Raw genomic sequence first — 16,750 nt, forward strand, 5'->3', positions numbered from 1 at the left:
TAGGTGTAACAATATTAAGGGCATACAGTCCTGAATCATCTTCAGACTCTGGAAATGAAACCAATTCCTCAGAAATGACAGAGAGTTCGGAACTAGCTTCAGCACAGAAGCAAACAGAAAATCCAGCCCGTGCAATCTTGCCCAACAATGAAGCATACCAAACTCTGATGCCAGATCAGACAGGGATTTCTGTAGCTAAGAATCCGTCTGGATGTATGTCTCTGAAGTCTACTTCTTCCTTAGCTAACCGGCAGGCTGTGGAACTCCAGTCAAAAGCTGTGCCTTCAAAACAAATACTTCACTCTGATAACATCGAAATGGAGCCAGAAACCATGGAGACAAAATCTGTTACCGAATACTTCAACAAGATGCAAATGGGCTCTTTGGTGTATGCTTGTAAAAGGAAAAATAAACCAGACCCAGAAATAAAAACACATTTTGATATAAATGTTACCGTCAAAAAGCAAGTAGGTAAACGCACAGAAAATGATGGTGAACTAAAAACAAAGTTTGAAACACTCCCTTCAAAAGACTGTCAGCTCCTGAGTCATTTTAACTTGGAAAGAACTGCATTTCGGAAAGACAATCCACGATGGTATAATACCACAGAGAAAGGAGCAATAGAGAAAATGCCAGCCGGTTCAGTGTATGTGAAGACTTTGCCGAGGCTTTCTGCGGTAGGAAAAATTGATACTGATACTAAGGATGACCCAAATATTGAAAACTCCCTTTCAGAACAAGAGGATATATTTATTTCCAATGCAGCTTTTATTTCTTCTTCCAAAGAACTTGGTGACCCTGAAGGTGATGGCACTTCTACCGAGCACATTTCGAAGTTAGCTGACACTGATCAGAACATAAATAGGATTTGTGAGTACCACATCGCCAAGAACATGTCATCATTTCAGAGCGAAGGGCATTTTTCTTTGCAAAGTTCCCAGTGTTCGTCTGTGGATGCAGGTTGTAGTACTGGTAGCAGTTCATGTGCAACTCCAGTAGAGTCTCCATTGTGTACTTCTGATGCTAAGCATATTCTCTCTGATGCATCAGTCAAGAGTGGGAGTTACATGAACCCCGATGAAAGACAATCAATGCTTCCAAATCATGGGACAACATATCCTGAACTGCATCAACAAGGTGACACTGCTTGTCACAGGATGAATGTTCCAGCCGCACACACAGCAGCGAATGCCGACCCATTGTTTGGAACCTTGAGAGAGGGAGGTCATCGGATTTCTAAAATTAAAGAAACTACAGGTACATCACTAATGTTTTACACATCAGTTTCTTTGTTTAAATATATAGACATAATTCTATAATTTCTGTTAAAACCAGCCAAAAAATTCTTACATTAGTTTTGAAGAGTGTAAAATATGTGTAATAATTCCACTGATTTGGTAAAATTGGCATTTGCAGGATTTTTTTTATGCAAAATGTAACCACATGTTCAGATTTATTTTGCTTCTTTAACCCCTTAGGGACTCAGGCCTTTTCACCTTAAGGACTCAAAACAATCTTCATTTTTGCACTTTTGTTTTTTCCTCCTCATCTTCTAAAAATCCTAACGCGTTCAATTTTGTACCTACAGACCCATATAAGGACTTGTTTTTTGCGTCACCAATTGTACTTTGTAATGACATTGCTTATTTTATAAAATAATCTGCAGTGAAAAAAAATGTTTTTGTGGCGTGAAAAAAAAAAAACACAATTTTGCTCATTTTTAGGGCTTCCGTTTCTTCTACGCAGTGTTTTTAAATACTTTAAAATTATAACTACATGCACCAAAATTAGTATATTTAAAATTGTCATCTTCTGACCCCTATAACTTTTTTATTTTTCCACATACAGGGCTTTATGAGGGCTTATTTTTTGCACTGTGGTCTGTGGTTTTTATCGGTACCATTTTTGTTTTGATGGGACTTTTTTTTATTGCATTTTATTAATTTACAATTTTGGACTTTGGTAGTTTTTTTTACGTGTACGCCATCGACCGTGCGGTTTAGCTAACCTTATCTTTTAATAGTTCGGACATTTATGCACATGGCGGTTCCACATATGATTATTTTTTTAATTACATTATTTTATTTATAAAATAGGAAAATGGGGGTGATTTAAACTTTTATTTGGGGGGGGGCTTATTCACATTTATTCTCTTATATTTTTTACAACTTTTTCTTTTTTAGCCCCCTTAGGAGGCTATACCATGCAATCTTTTCATTGCATACACTGTTCAATGCTATGCCATAGCATAGCATTGATCAGTGTTATCGGTGCCCTGCTGCTCCAGACTGCTGCGCAGGCATGGAGCAGTAGATCGCCGATCGGATGACGAGAAGGCAGGTGAGGATCCTCCCGTTATCCAGTAAGCTTATCGGGACATCGCGATTCTGTCACGATAGTCCTGATCAGCTCTGCTGAGCTGCCGGGATAGTTTTACTTTCAGTTTAGATGCCGCTATCAACTTTGATCGTGGCGTCTAAATGGTCAATACCATGCATCGGCCCGATCGGCGGTGCCCGGCATTAGCCATGGGTCCTGGCTGCCCGTAGCAACCGAGACCCACGGGGTTTAACCCGTTCTCCGCTCGTGAGAATCGTTTAAACCCCATTAGCGGGATCAGGGTGCACAGGTACGCCCTGAGTCCTTAAGGTCTCGGGAATGGGGGCGTACCTGTATGCCTTGAGTCCTTAACTGGTTAAAGGGGTACTCTGCCCCTAGACATATTATCCCCTATCCAAAGCATAGGGGATAAGGTGTCTGATCGCAGGGGTCCCACCGCTGGGGACCCCTGCAATCTTGGCTGCGGAACCCCACACCTCCAGTGCATGGAGCGAACTTCGCTCCATGCCGGATGACTGGCAATGCTGGGCAGAGGCCCATGACATCACGGTCATGCCCCGCTCATGATGTCACGGCCATGCCCCCTCAATACAAGTCTATGGGAGGGGACGTGACGGCCATCACGCCCCCTCCCATAGACTTGCATTTAGAGGGTGTGGCCATGATGTTATGAGCGGGGCCCGGCCATGACATCATGAGCCTCCAGCACTCCGACACTGCACCCATTACTCTAAACAAACGCCGGGTGCAGCAGGGAGATCACGGGGTCCCCAGTGGTGGGATCCCCCTGATCAGATTGTTTGGATAGGGGATAAGATGTCTAGGGGAGGAGTACCTACCAGTTTCTACCAGTAACTGTGTTAGCTAGGAGATTTTATGCTTATTTACATCTAAAACCAGGAGTATTTGAGGCCTTACTGCAAATCTAAGATAGCATAGAAATGTATTCAGGTTTTACAGCACTGACATTGCATCACAGTAGAAGCTGTCAGTAGAAGGACTGGGTGGCAAGGAAAAGTTTGCTCCTGAAGAGAAAAAAAAGGAACCACTGGAGAAAGCGCTTGTGTTATGTAGTCACAACTTAACGTTATATTTAACTAGTAGTACTAATAGACAGTATATTCCTCTATAACAGAACCTTTGTATATCTCTTGTACAGACATTTTACCATTACCGCACATGATATCCTTAGTTTTTATTTTTGGAGTATTTTACAGTACTTAGCTGTTTTGATTTCTTTTAGTTAAAGGGGTTCTCTGCTGCCCTGCCTTCCGGAGCTCCGCTCGCAGCATTCAGAAGTTTATTACTCTGAACGCTGTGTGCGGGCTTCCATGTTCAAGGCCGCCCCCTCGTGATGTCACGCCCGCCCCCTCAATGAAAGTCTATGGGAAGGGGGCGTGACAGTGGCCATGCCCCCTTCCCATAGACTTTCGTTGAGGGGGCGGGCGTGACGTCACGAGGGGGTGGCCTGGAACACGGAAGCCAGCACACAGAGTTCAGAGTAATAAACTTCCGAATGTTGCGAGCGGAGCTCCGGAAGGCAGGGCAGCGGAGAACCCCTTTAATGGCTAGGGCTTTGCACTAATTTTTTTGTTCACTTGGTTCCCAAAGACAACATTATATTTCTATATAGTCTCCATTACAAATGCCACCATTTTGCTGTTGCTAGCTCTGTGTACCTCATTACATCCAAAGTTGTCCTGCTGCTTACGTCTGTGCTCCCCCCCTTCCTACTCTCAGTGTAAGAGATAACAGATAAGTGAAGGAGGCTATACACAACAGATCAGAAAGAGCAAAGGGAAAGGAGGAGCCAACCAATCAAGAAGGGGAAATCACACCGGCTGTACAGTATCTGATTTAGATAAACAGGAAAGCAGAAGGATGTACACTCTGCAGGGGGAGGAAGGGGAATCCAATACTTATCAGTATTCATATCTGTCAGCACTAGGAAGAAAAGACCCATTAAAAGCCGTAGAACTAGAAATCTCACCAGAAATGAGACCTAGTAAAGACAGCAACATCCTGAATCTACAGAACTCACATCCAGCATGTATCACTGGAAAATACACAATAGAAGTGGGTTGCAAACTGCATTAAAGGGGGTCTAAAAATAAAAGAAATGTTGGATGAAAACAAGGCTGTTTGCTCTATGATATGTGGCTTTTAGAGTACATGTTTTTACATTATGCTATAATGATTAATAGAGATGAGCGAACTTACAGTAAATTTGATTTGTCACAAACTTCTCGGCTCGGCAGTTGATGACTTATCCTGCTAAAATTAGTTCAGCTTTCAGGTGCTCCCGTGGGCTGGAAAAGGTGGATACAGTCCTAGGAGACTCTCTCCTAGGACTGTATCCACCTTTTCCAGCCCACAGGAGCACCTGAAAGCTGAACTAATTTATGCAGGAAAAGTCATCAACTGCCGAGCCGAGAAGTTCGTGACGAATCAAATTTACTGTAAGTTCGCTCATCTCTACTGATTAGACTAGAAACACACATTGCAAATATGCTGCAGACTTTCTGCGGCAGAAAATGTGCCAAAGGCAGAAGTGGAGCCAGCTGGAAGGGGAAATATCAAGGCAGGTGTTATACTTCCTGCTAAATCCACCTCTGCCTTTGGCACATTTTCTGCTGCAGAAAGTCTGCAGCATATCTGCAACATGTTTTCCTACCATATTTTATACAATTTTGTAGTTCGAGTCAGATGTGTTTCCCAGGCTCCCTATTTATGCAGAGGTTGGAAAAATACAGTTGTGTAGCGTTATTGAGTATAGTTAGACTACACACTGTGCATGTTAAACATTGAGCAGAAGCAATACTGGCTGAGAACAGCTTACTGACTATAATTATACAGTTCTTCCTAGCAACCAACTCCTACCTACCAGCTTCCACAACATTTGACATTATTACATTACTGTAACATTACTGTAACAATGTATACGCTCGTTTTAGTACCTGTATAACTGAAGGACTATCAGGTATCCTAAAATTACAGTGCTTGTGTTCATGACCATTGAGAAAGCTGGTATTTTCCTTATTGTTTTTATAGAGTTTGACACACAACTAGGGAGACAAATACATGTAAAGACTTTATGCAGGTCATTCACTGGTATTTTCAACTATACATAGTGCTTATATATCAATGGTATCATATATCCTCATATAAAAATTGTAAAAATGTACATGTAAAACCCAAACTTGCAAGATCCTTTATAGACCACTCATCTTTAGTAAAGTCAGTCTATTTCATGGCATCGCTGTTTTTACAGATTGATGGAGGCTCCAAATCACAGACATACATAGAAGTAGAGGTGCAGTTTAATGGCACGTGCCATGACATGACTACAGGGGGATTCTACTACTTATTCTTTCTGCTACAGACAGGCAAGGGTAATGTGAACTAGCAGAGGAAGAGAAAAATCATCAGATTGCAAAAACCACTTCGTCCCTTATAAAGTTAAAAGAATGAAAAATATTGTATAATTTAAAGAAACTATTTTAGGGAATAGGGGTCTCTATTTTTGGATCCTGGTGAGCAATTACCAGGGGCGTACCTAGAGCATTTGGCACCCAGGGCGGACCCTTTGTTTGGCACCCCCCCCCCTTAATTGCACCCCCTTCCTCCCCCCCCCCTTTATTTACCCACTCCTCTCCCCCCCCCCCCTTAATTACACCCCCTCCCAGGAGTGGACTGACAACACTCAGGGCCCATGGACCAAAAAAAAGCAAGGGCCCCTGCTAGGCTCTGCAGCTCGTCAATCTTCTGCCATGCCCCTATTCCACCTAAATCCCACACACAATAAACTAAAATTTATATATATAAGAAACACTTTAACATAGGTAAATTTCCATGACCAATAATACTGGTATACAAGGAGTAAATATATACCACCACACAATAACTGTATAATACCGCCATACTGTACTGAATAAAACCACTATACACAGACCAGTATACTATAAAGGATCTGTATAAGTGATTATATACAGGACCATATGGCGGTAGATATCAGCTGTATGCAGGATGTATATACCATATAAGCGATTACAGTTACATTTTGGGACTCACAATTACGTCTTTTCTGATCAGCGGCGTCCTCTTTCCTTTTCTTCTCTAACTGGATCAGACCGCCATGTAGATCGCTTAACATCTGCAGGAAAAACATGTCAGATTCTGCATTTTTCCAGTGCCCTTACCTCCTCTACAATATTTCCATCTATAGGCCCACAAACTGTAATAATGCCCTCCTTGGTGTCCTGCACAGTAAACGGGCAGGTAGGTAGGTAGCCAGGTAAATAGGTAACTAGGTAAGTAGATCAGGAAGCCAGATATGTAGATAGGTAGGGGGCTAGCTAGGTAGTTAGGCAGCCATGGATGAAGGCCAGGTATGTACATAGTTAGGTAGCTGGGTATGTAGGTAAGTAGTTAGGCATCCAGGTATAAGGTTAGGTAGCCCCCCTTTCCTGTAGGTATAGGCAGCAGAGTTAAACCCCCTTCCCAATAGGTACAGGAACAGAGTTAACCCCCCTTTCCCCGTAGGTATAGACAGAGTTATAAAAAAAAACTCCCCCTGTTTCCCATAGGCATGGGCAGAGTTAAACACCTTTTTTCCCATAGGTATAGGCAGATCCCCCCCCCCCCTCTTCCCAATTGGTATGGGCAGATTTACCCCCCTCTTCCCCACTGGAATAGGCAGTTACCCCCCCCCCCCTTTCCCCATAGGTATATGTAGAGTAACCCCCCCTCCTCCCCCATAGGTATATGTAGAGTAACCCCCCCTCCTCCCCCATAGGTATATGTAGAGTAACCCCCCCATAATCCCCCATAGGTATATGTAGAGTAACCCCCCCTCCTCCCCCATAGGTATATGTAGAGTAACCCCCCCTCCTCCCCCATAGGTATATGTAGAGTAACCCTCCCCCCTCCCCCATAGGTATATGTAGAGTAACCCCCCCTCCCCATAGGTATATGTAGAGTAACCCCTCCTCCTCCCCTTCCCCATAGGTATATGTAGAGTAACCCCACCCCCTCCCCTTCCCCATACGTATATGTAGAGTAACCCCCCCCCTCCCCTTCCCCATAGGTATATGTAGAGTAACCCCCCCCCCTCCCCTTCCCCATAGGTATATGTAGAGTAACCCCCCTCCCCTTCCCCATAGGTATATGTAGAGTAACCCCCCCTCCCCTTCCCCATTGGTATATGTAGAGTAACCCCCCCTCCCCTTCCCCATAGGTATATGTAGAGTAACCCCCTTCCCCTTCCCCATAGGTATATGTACAGTAACCCCCCCCTCCCCTTCCCCATAGGTATATGTAGAGTAACCCCCCTCCCCTTCCCTATAGGTATATGTAGAGTAACACCCCTCCTCCCCTTCCCCATAGGTATATGTAGAGTAACACCCCCCTCACCTTCCCCATAGGTATATGTAGAGTAACACCCCCCGTCCCCTTCCCCATAGGTATATGTAGAGTAACCCCTCCTCCCAAATAGGTATATGTAGAGTAACCCCCCTCCCCTTCCCCATAGGTATATGTAGAGTAACCCCCCTCCCCTTCCCCATAGGTATATGTAGAGTAACCCCCCCCCTCCTCCCCCATAGGTATATGTAGAGTAACCCCCCCTCCTCCCCCATAGGTATATGTAGAGTAACCCCCCTCCTCCCCCATAGGTATATGTAGAGTAACCCCCCCCTCCTCCCCTATAGGTATATGTAGAGTAACCGCCCCCTCCCCCATAGGTATATGTAGAGTAACCCCCCCCTCCCCTTCCCCATAGGTATATGTAGAGTAACCTCCCCTCCTCCCCCATAGGTATATGTAGAGTAACCCCCCTCCTCCCCTATAGGTATATGTAGAGTAACCCCCCCTCCCCCATAGGTATATGTAGAGTAACCCCCCCCCACCCCTTCCCCATAGGTATATGTAGAGTAACCCCCCCTCCTCCCCTTCCCCATAGGTGTATGCAGAGTTGAGAAAAAATAAATTAAAAAAGGATGCTCACCTGATGTCCCACGCAGCGATCTCCTCAGCTGCAGGGCCCACGTCTTCTCCCCTCCACAGTACAGGCGCCGATGAGTGACTTCATCGGCGCCTGTGCTGCGTGGGGGCAGAGGTCACGTCTCCTCTGTGTAGCTGCAGATGCGGCTCACACAGAGGGGACACCTTCTCCTGTATGTACGTGTATCGCGCATACAGGAGAAGGCATCGCTGTCTGCTGGGGATCTGGGACCTCAGTAGTGGTGGCGGCGGGTCAGTCCGCCCCTGGCACCCCCCTTGTGAGCGGCAACCGGGGCGGGCCACCCCGGCCGCCCCCCCTAAGTACGCCACTGGCAATTACAAAGATCATCACTCACTATTGGAATATCAGGCCCTACTGTGCAGATTTCCTTTACGCCATTCTGCTGTTTCACACAAAGGGCAGCTCTCCTAGTTGAGGCCACTGTCCGTGCTGCTCCTGGTGAGATCACATTGTTTCCACTCTTCTATAGTCCTGGGTCGGCAGATTAGAAGGACACAAAAAAGGTTCTAAGCCCTGAGAATGAGAAAGTTCGGAGAACACTGTTTATAAGGGAAGAGGTGAAGCTCTGCCTTCTCCCTCTGTTTTCTTGCCCTCCCTCCATTATTCAGCCTCCTGTTGCCAACTCTTTTTTGCTGACCTGCAGCCCACAACCTGGTGAGCCAGTACTTAGAGAGTCTCCAGCAAGTGGACAGTCTTCATATATGGGCTGATTATAGTATGTTGGGTCTACGAAGCCCTTATGATGAGCCTGATCACTTAAGTCCCAACAGAAGTCCTAATGCCTACAAAGGTCATATCTTGTGATATGTGGCGTTTTAAAATGACCTCTTTAATAGCTGATCATATATATATATATATATATATATATATTTATACATATATATGACGAACTCTTACATAAGTCATATAATCAGCCAGGTCCACACTGGTAATTAGCACTATTAGGTAAATTCCCAGTGGGTCATGTCTGTCTGTGTTTTCTGTCTGTCTCCTTTCTGTTCTCTGTGGACCTCTGTGGCTGCTCCAGGGGATAAGGCTATGTGTGAGGATCAGGAAGGAAAGGGGCATCAGCAAGTACACCCTGGATGTCTAGTGGTTCCTGGGCCTTACTCTAACCCAAGCAAAAGAAAATGTGAGAGAGGATTCTATAAATTAAGCAATTCCCAGCACTGGGATTCTGCCTTATCATTTACAACATTGTCATCCTAGTTTGAAACACTTAAAATGGTTTTCTAATATACAATATATAATATGATTTGGTTATAACAAAATAAAATACACTATACTCACGATTTTTCTGCAAGCTGAGTCTAGCAATGCTGATCTTCACTGCTTCCCTAGATGGCACACTATACCTGCTCTGCTGATGATCTTCTAAATCCATTGTCAGCACTGACTGGCTGTGGCAGCCAATGCAATGTGTTGAGAATGTCATCAGCAGAGCAGAGAGAGCGCTTCATCAGGGGAAGTAAGCAGGGGGAGTGGGGCTGGACTGGAGAGCTAGCGCTGGACTCAGAATACAGCTTGTGTTATTTTATTAGTGTAGCAGACCATCTGTAAACTGTGTTGCCAGTTCTAGTAAGTTATAAGCCTTTGTGCTCCTATCCTGTATTACATAGGGTCTTATTACACTGGGCAATTACTAGCAAAACAAGCCTGTGTAATAGCCCCAGAAATTAGCCAACGATTTTGTACAAGCACATTGGCTGGCATTTATCATTGTAGGTGTAAGTGAAGCATTTATCTTTGTAGGTGTAAGTGAAGCATTTTTCTGCACCTTTTTTTTGTGTGTGCTGGTTATGTGCAAGAGCACCAAATTTATTAAATAGTTGCAGAGCATTTGATACGTTTTGGGCATTTCATAAAACCCTTCCATATCATGTGTATTGCCAAAATCAGTGGATTGCAACTCAAAATCAGCAGAAATGTGTAAACCGAAAGGTGCAAAAAAGCACAAATAAACCCTACTTGTGCCTTTTTTGCATCTTTTCTAGACACAGAAGACAATTTATTATTTATTTATTTATTTAAGACAATCTAAAGACAATGATAAATGTCGGCCATTGACTTACACCACATTTGTTATAAGTTTTGACACTTTTAGAAATGGGACACGGATAGTTTTGGAAAAAAAGACATGGCTTCTGTAAAAGTGGGTGTGGCTTAACCCCTTAAGGACGCATGACGTACTCAAACGGCCCCTTTTCCAAGTCCTTAAGGACTCAGGATGTTTGAGTACGTCCTGTCAAATCCCGGCCCCCAGCTAGCCAGAGGGGAGCCGGTGCCCGATGCCTGCTGAAATCGTTCAGCAGGCATCGCGGCATATCGCCCAGGGGGGTCATGATGACCCCGGTGACCCAGAATTACAGGCTGTTGGGGGCCAACTCTGACGGCCCAGAACAGCCATAGCCAGCAGGGGTGAGGTGGCACTGGTTTCCCGGCCGACCAATCAGGGCGCCTGCTGCGGATGTCACTCCCGCAACCCGCTCCGCCCCTCTTCCGGAGGACGTGAGCGGGTGCGGGAAGAAGACCCCAGGAGCTGGGGACCCCAATCCCCGGCATTAATGTTGGGATCGGGGCCCCAGGAGCGGCTGCGGCGGCACTGACCTGTGCACGGAGCAGCAGCAGGAGGTGAGTGACAGCCTCCTGCTGTTGCTTAGCAACAGCTCCCAGCATGCAAAAAGGGCATGCTGGGAGCTGTAGTTATGCAACAGCAGGAGGCAGACCACCACAACTCCCAGCATTCCCTTATGGGCATGCTGGGACTTATAGTTTTGCAACAGCTGGGGGCACATTTTTTCTATGGAAAAGTGTACCTTCAGCTGTTGTATAACTACAACTCCCAGCTTGCACAAACAGCTAAAGTGCATGCTGGGAGTTGTGGTGCATCTGCTGGTTGCATAACTACAACTCCCAGCATGCCCGTTGGCTGTCGGTGACTGCTGAGAGTTGTAGTTTTGCAACAGCTGAAGGCACACTGAGTTAAGTAGCAAACCCAGTGTGTCTCCAGCTGTTGCATAACTACAATCCCCAGCATCCCCAGGCAAAGTAGTATGCCTCCAGCTGTTGCATAACTACAAGACCCAGCATGCCCTTCCGCTGTCCGTACATGCAGGGGGTTGTAGCTTTTGCAACAGCTGAAGGCACACTGGTTGCAAAACACTGAGTTTGTTACCAAACTCGGTGTTTCACAACCAGTGTGCCTCCAGCTGTTGCAAAACTACAACTCCCAGCATGCACTGATAGACCGTACATGCTGGGAGTTGTAGTTTTGCAACAGCTGGATGTCGCCCCCCCCCCCCCCCCCCTATGTGAACGTACAGGGTACACTCACATGGGCGGAGGTTTACAGTAAGTATCCAGCTGCAAGTTTGAGCTGCGGCAAATTTTCTGCCGCAGCCCAAACTGCCAGTGAGAAACTACTGTGAACCCCCGCCCGTGTGACTGTACCCTAAAAACACTACACTACACTAACACACAATAAAATAAAAAGTAAAAAACACTACATATACACATACCCCTACCCAGCCCCCCTCCCCTGCCCAATAAAAATGAAAAAAGTCTGGTACGCCACGGTTTCCAGAACGGAGCCTCCAGCTGTTGCAAAACAACTACTCCCAGTATTACCAGAAAGCCACTGACTGTCCAGGCATGCTGGGAGTTTTACAACAGCTGGAGGCACCCTGTTTGGGAATCACTGGCGTAGAATACCCCTATGTCCACCCCTATGCAATCCCTAATTTAGGCCTCAAATGCACATGGCGCTCTCACTTTGGAGCCCTGTTGTATTTCAAGGCAACAGTTTAGGGCCACATATGGGGTATCGCCGTACTCGGGAGAAATTGGGTTGCAAATTTTGGGGGGTATTTTCTGCTTTTACCCTTTTTAAAAATGTAAAATTTGTAGGAAAAGAAACATTTTAGGTAAAATTTTTATTTTATTTTTTACATATGCAAAACTCGTGAAACACCTGTGGGGTATTAAGGTTCACTTAACCCCTTGTTACGTTCCCCGAGGGGTCTAGTTTCCAAAATGGTATGCCTTGTGTTTTTTTTTTTTTTTTGCTGTTCTGGCACCATAGGGGCTTCCTAAAGGTGACATGCCCCCCAAAAACCATTTGTTGTTCCTTCCCTTCTGAGCCCTCTACTGCGCCCGCCGAACACTTTACATAGACATATGAGGTATGTGCTTACTCAAGAAAAATTGGGTTTCAAATACAAGTAAAAATTTTCTCCTTTTTACCCCTTGCAAAAATTCAAAAATTGGGTCTACAAGAACATGCGAGTAAAAAATGAAGATTGTGAATTTTCTCCTTCACTTTGCTGCTATTCCTGTGAAACACCTAAAGGGTTAAAACGCTCACTGAATGTCATTTTTAATACTTTGGGGGGGTGCAGTTTTTATAATGGGGTAATTTGTGGGGGTATTTTTAATATGAAGACCCTTCAAATACACTTCAAACCTGAACTGGTCCCTGAAAAAAAGAGTTTCAAAATTTTGTTAAAAATTGGAAAATTGCTGCTGAACTTTGAAGCCCTCTGGTGTCTTCCAAAAGTAAAAACTCATCAATTTTATGATGCAAACATAAAGTAGACATATTGTATATGTGAATAAAAAAAATTATTTGCAATATCCATTTTTCTTACAAGCAGAGAGCTTCAAAATTAGAAAAATGCAACATTTTCAAATTTTTCATCAAATTTTGGGATTTTTCACCAAGAAAGGATGCAAGTTACCACAACATTTTACCACTATGTTAAAGTAGAATATGTCACGAAAAAACAATCTCGGAATCAGAATGATAACTAAAAGCATTCCAGAGTTATTAATGTTTAAAGTGACAGTGGTCAGAATTGCACAAAATGGCCGAGTCCTTAAGGTGAAAAAGGGCTCAGTCCTTAAGGAGTTAAAGGGGTACTCTGGTGGGAAACTTTTTTTTATTTTTATTTTTTATGAACTGGTGCCAGAAAGTTAAACAGATTTGTAAATTACTATTAAAAGATCTTTATCCTTCCAGTACTTATTAGGAGCTGTCCAGAGTAGCCTAAGTTTGCTATGAGGATTTTCTCCTGCTCTGGACAGTTCCGGATACGGGCATCAGGTGTCAGCAGAGAGCACTGTGGACAAGACAAAAATGGGGTTGTTCTATCTCGTCAATTGGCTTTTTGGCCACCTACAGCCTGTTGTTGGACGCTAGAGGTGGTAGGGAACTCCCATTGACTTTAATACAAGTTGAAGAAATGGTGTTGCCCCGTACACTACTCTGTTTACTAAACTCCTAGCGTTACCGAAACAGAGTAGCTCACAGGGCTATGCCATTTGCACAATTTTCATCAATGGTAGATATGCAAGTTGCGTATCTTTCCCACTTTGGCTTCATATTTATTAAACAACATAATAGACTTTGAAAATTCTGGCCCCTTTTTTAGACAATCTAGTCTAAGTTTACAGTGCCTAAGAATTAGACAGTAAATCTGGACATGTATTCTTTCTATGTTTACAACATATATTGTTTCAAATTGGGTTTCTGAACACACTCCTATTAATAGCATTTACCTTGGAGTTGTGTTCTTGCCTAACTCACTAGAACTGTAATAGTCTTGGACAAAGTAACAGGGCAACCAGTGTAAAGCCATGTTTGCGAATTGTAAGTACAGTGAAACTTCTTTGAGACAACCATTAAAATTGCACTGAAATGGGTGATGGCCATCTCAAAGAATATAGACATGTGCATAATATATAGTGGAATTTAAATTTGTCACAGGAGATCTGGTCTGAATTACAGGGTGGTCTATTCAAAGAAGAGGTCTTTTGAAAAGGTTTTACTGTATTTATTACTTCATGTGTTTATCTGCAATATTTATTTCTTCAGAAATGCTTAACAATATCTCCGCTTTTCTACTACCCCTAGTGTAGCTTTGACAGAGCCTGCAAAAGGAAGAAGAGATGGCATGCCTACAGCTACAAATAAGCACCTGAAAGGTGACCCTATTGCATCATCCAGCATTTGCTCAGAATCAAATGTGCCAACTCAGAACCAAGACTCTCTCCATTTTCACCAAGGGAACCAGGCCTGTGCCGCAGAGATAAGTTCACACCAGTATGACATCATGGGAGGAAGTCTGAAAATGCCACATAATAGAAAGGTACTAAGAAGGAGCAGCAGTGTCATAACAAGATCCTCAGGCACAGAAGTAACAGACAAGAAAATTTCTTCAATAAGCTTGTGCTTGGACGGGGTGGAGACAGGACAGTCCAGGTCTGAAAAGAGACTTGAGCTTCCATTAGGGAAAAAAATTTCCAAAAGTTGTTCCCATAGTTCTGTGAATACACTCAATGAAAGCAAAGATAATAAAAGGTCAACCTCCACTGGCTCTATGCAAAAGGTACAAAAACAGTCTAGGTCGCTGCCTTTGTTGAAGCTAGATTCAAGCAACTGGAGATGTCGGGGGCCCTTTAGTTACTGCTTCCAAAACAGGGGGAAGAATGCTGATGATGAAGAAGATGAGTTTGAAGAGGTAGACCATGGTAATAATAATGAAAATAAGGAATTGTCATGTGTGTATCTACCACAATCACCAGTGGAAGGTCAAAAAGGAGAGCCTTCATTCCTACCTAGTGGAAGTAAAGATACAGAATCTCCCAGGGCCAGTATAGTAATGGCCAAAAAGCATACTGAGGAGGAACAGGTGTCTGGGCAAACTGAGATGAGTGTCCAGAACATGGACTTTGATGAAAAGATTACCAGAATAAATGCACTAAAAGAAAAAGTTTATGCAATACCTGATGGGTTTCATGCTGCTCAAAGAGATGCGAATGAGTTACTCTGCCTAATACGATCAAACCACACTGGAAAGGGGGAAGATGCAAGCATCGATACCTATGACCAGGAGCTGTCTCAGTATAAACAACGACTTTCTGTTGAATCCAGACAGCTAGGAAGTGCCTGCAGGAAGATGGCCACCTCGGACAAGGGTCCAGAAGAAATGCTGTCAGCTATGACCTCAAGTTTTCAAATTCTCTGTTGTTTAACAGAAGCTTGCATGCGATTAGTTAAAACGGTGAACTCTGAATCCCAACAACAAGAAATTATAGCAAAAATAGATGAGGTGGTATTAAACTACATTTGTTTGTTGAAGGCTGCCGAGTCCACATCTGCAAAGGTGTTCAGTGATCCCAGTGTTAAACTTATGGCTCGACACTCTAGTACTATGGCTGCCGTTGTAAGCACACTAACACGTTCTCTTAAAACGCTTTTGAACAAATAAGCTAAGATAGTCACTTCATAAACTACCTTAACAAAGCCATACATAAACCTTTTCTTTACATATGTATAGACCAATGTAAATTGCATTACTCGCTTGTAACCTACTATCCACCACGACACATCTGTCCCTAAACCATACTGAGAAAATGGCATTGCTCATTAGCTAAAATGCTGATGTGATGCGGCATCTTGTAAAAATGAAGCATCTAAGAGCCTAATGAACCTCAACTACTTATCTTGCATTATCTGCAGGCTTATTATGTAAGCAGTTAACCTATGCTGCATCTTCCTCTTTTCCTTTCAGCCCAGTCACATTAGATATAGCAAATGAAATCATAATGTAAATAAACAATATTTAATATTTTAAATTATAATTTTTAAGCTCTGAAAATGATGAAATATGTTTCACATCCAAGAAGGTATTATGATTTACTAGAGAATAAATAAATATATATATATATAATAAATTGTTTTTTTTTTTTGTTCATGCTGTGTATGTGTCCTCATTTACACAAACGAATACAAATGAATCTTATACTAACAAGTGCCGAGGAGCGGGCAGTGAGGAGCCGAAGAGCGGGCAGTGAGGAGCAGGCAGTGAGGAGCGGAGGAGCAGGCAGTGAGGAGCGGAGGAGCAGGCAGTGAGGAGCGGAAGAGCAGAAAGTGAGGAGCTTAGGAGCGGGCAGTAAAGAGCGGAGGAGCAAGCAGTGAGGAGCGGAGTAGCAGGCAGTGAGGAGCGGGCAGAGGGGAGCGGAGGAGCAGGCAGTGAGGAGCGGAGTAGCAGGCAGTGAGGAGCGGGCAGAGGGGAGCGGAGGAGCAGGCAGTGAGGAGCGCAGGAGCGGGCAGTGAGGAGCCGAGGAGCGGGTAGTGAGGAGCGGAGGAGCGGGCAGTGAGGAGCGGAGGAGCGGGCAGTGAGGAGTGGGCAGTGAGGAGCAGAGGAGCAGGCATTGAGGAGCGGAGGAGCAGGCAGTGAGGAGCGGAAGAGCAGACAGTGAGGAGCTTAGGAGCGGGCAGTGAGGAGCGAAGGAGCGGGCAGTGAGGAGCGGAGGAGCAGGCAGTGAGGAGCGGAGGAGCAAGCAGTGAGGAGCGTAGGAGCAGGCAGTGAGGAGCGGGCAGTGAGG

At 44.4% G+C, this 16,750-nt stretch overlaps 1 protein-coding gene across 3 annotated transcripts in view; it reads left to right on the plus strand.

The window, feature by feature from the left end:
- FRMPD4 (FERM and PDZ domain containing 4) overlaps window positions 1-16,086 on the plus strand; it is a 461,151-nt gene extending 445,065 nt beyond the window's left edge. For 2 of the 3 annotated variants that reach the window (XM_056556170.1, XM_056556171.1), the window contains 2 exons: window positions 4-1,257; window positions 14,279-16,086. In XM_056556170.1, the coding sequence (XP_056412145.1) occupies window positions 4-1,257; window positions 14,279-15,630 (2,606 nt within the window). In that variant the 3' untranslated portion in view covers window positions 15,631-16,086. Of the gene's footprint in view, window positions 1-3; window positions 1,258-14,273 lie in introns of all 3 variants that reach the window. The other variant, XM_056556172.1, reaches the window with a different exon arrangement.
- The last annotated feature ends 664 nt before the right edge of the window (window positions 16,087-16,750 follow it).

This window comes from Hyla sarda, chromosome 2 (genome assembly GCF_029499605.1).
Source record: "Hyla sarda isolate aHylSar1 chromosome 2, aHylSar1.hap1, whole genome shotgun sequence".
Lineage (NCBI taxonomy): Eukaryota > Metazoa > Chordata > Amphibia > Anura > Hylidae > Hyla > Hyla sarda.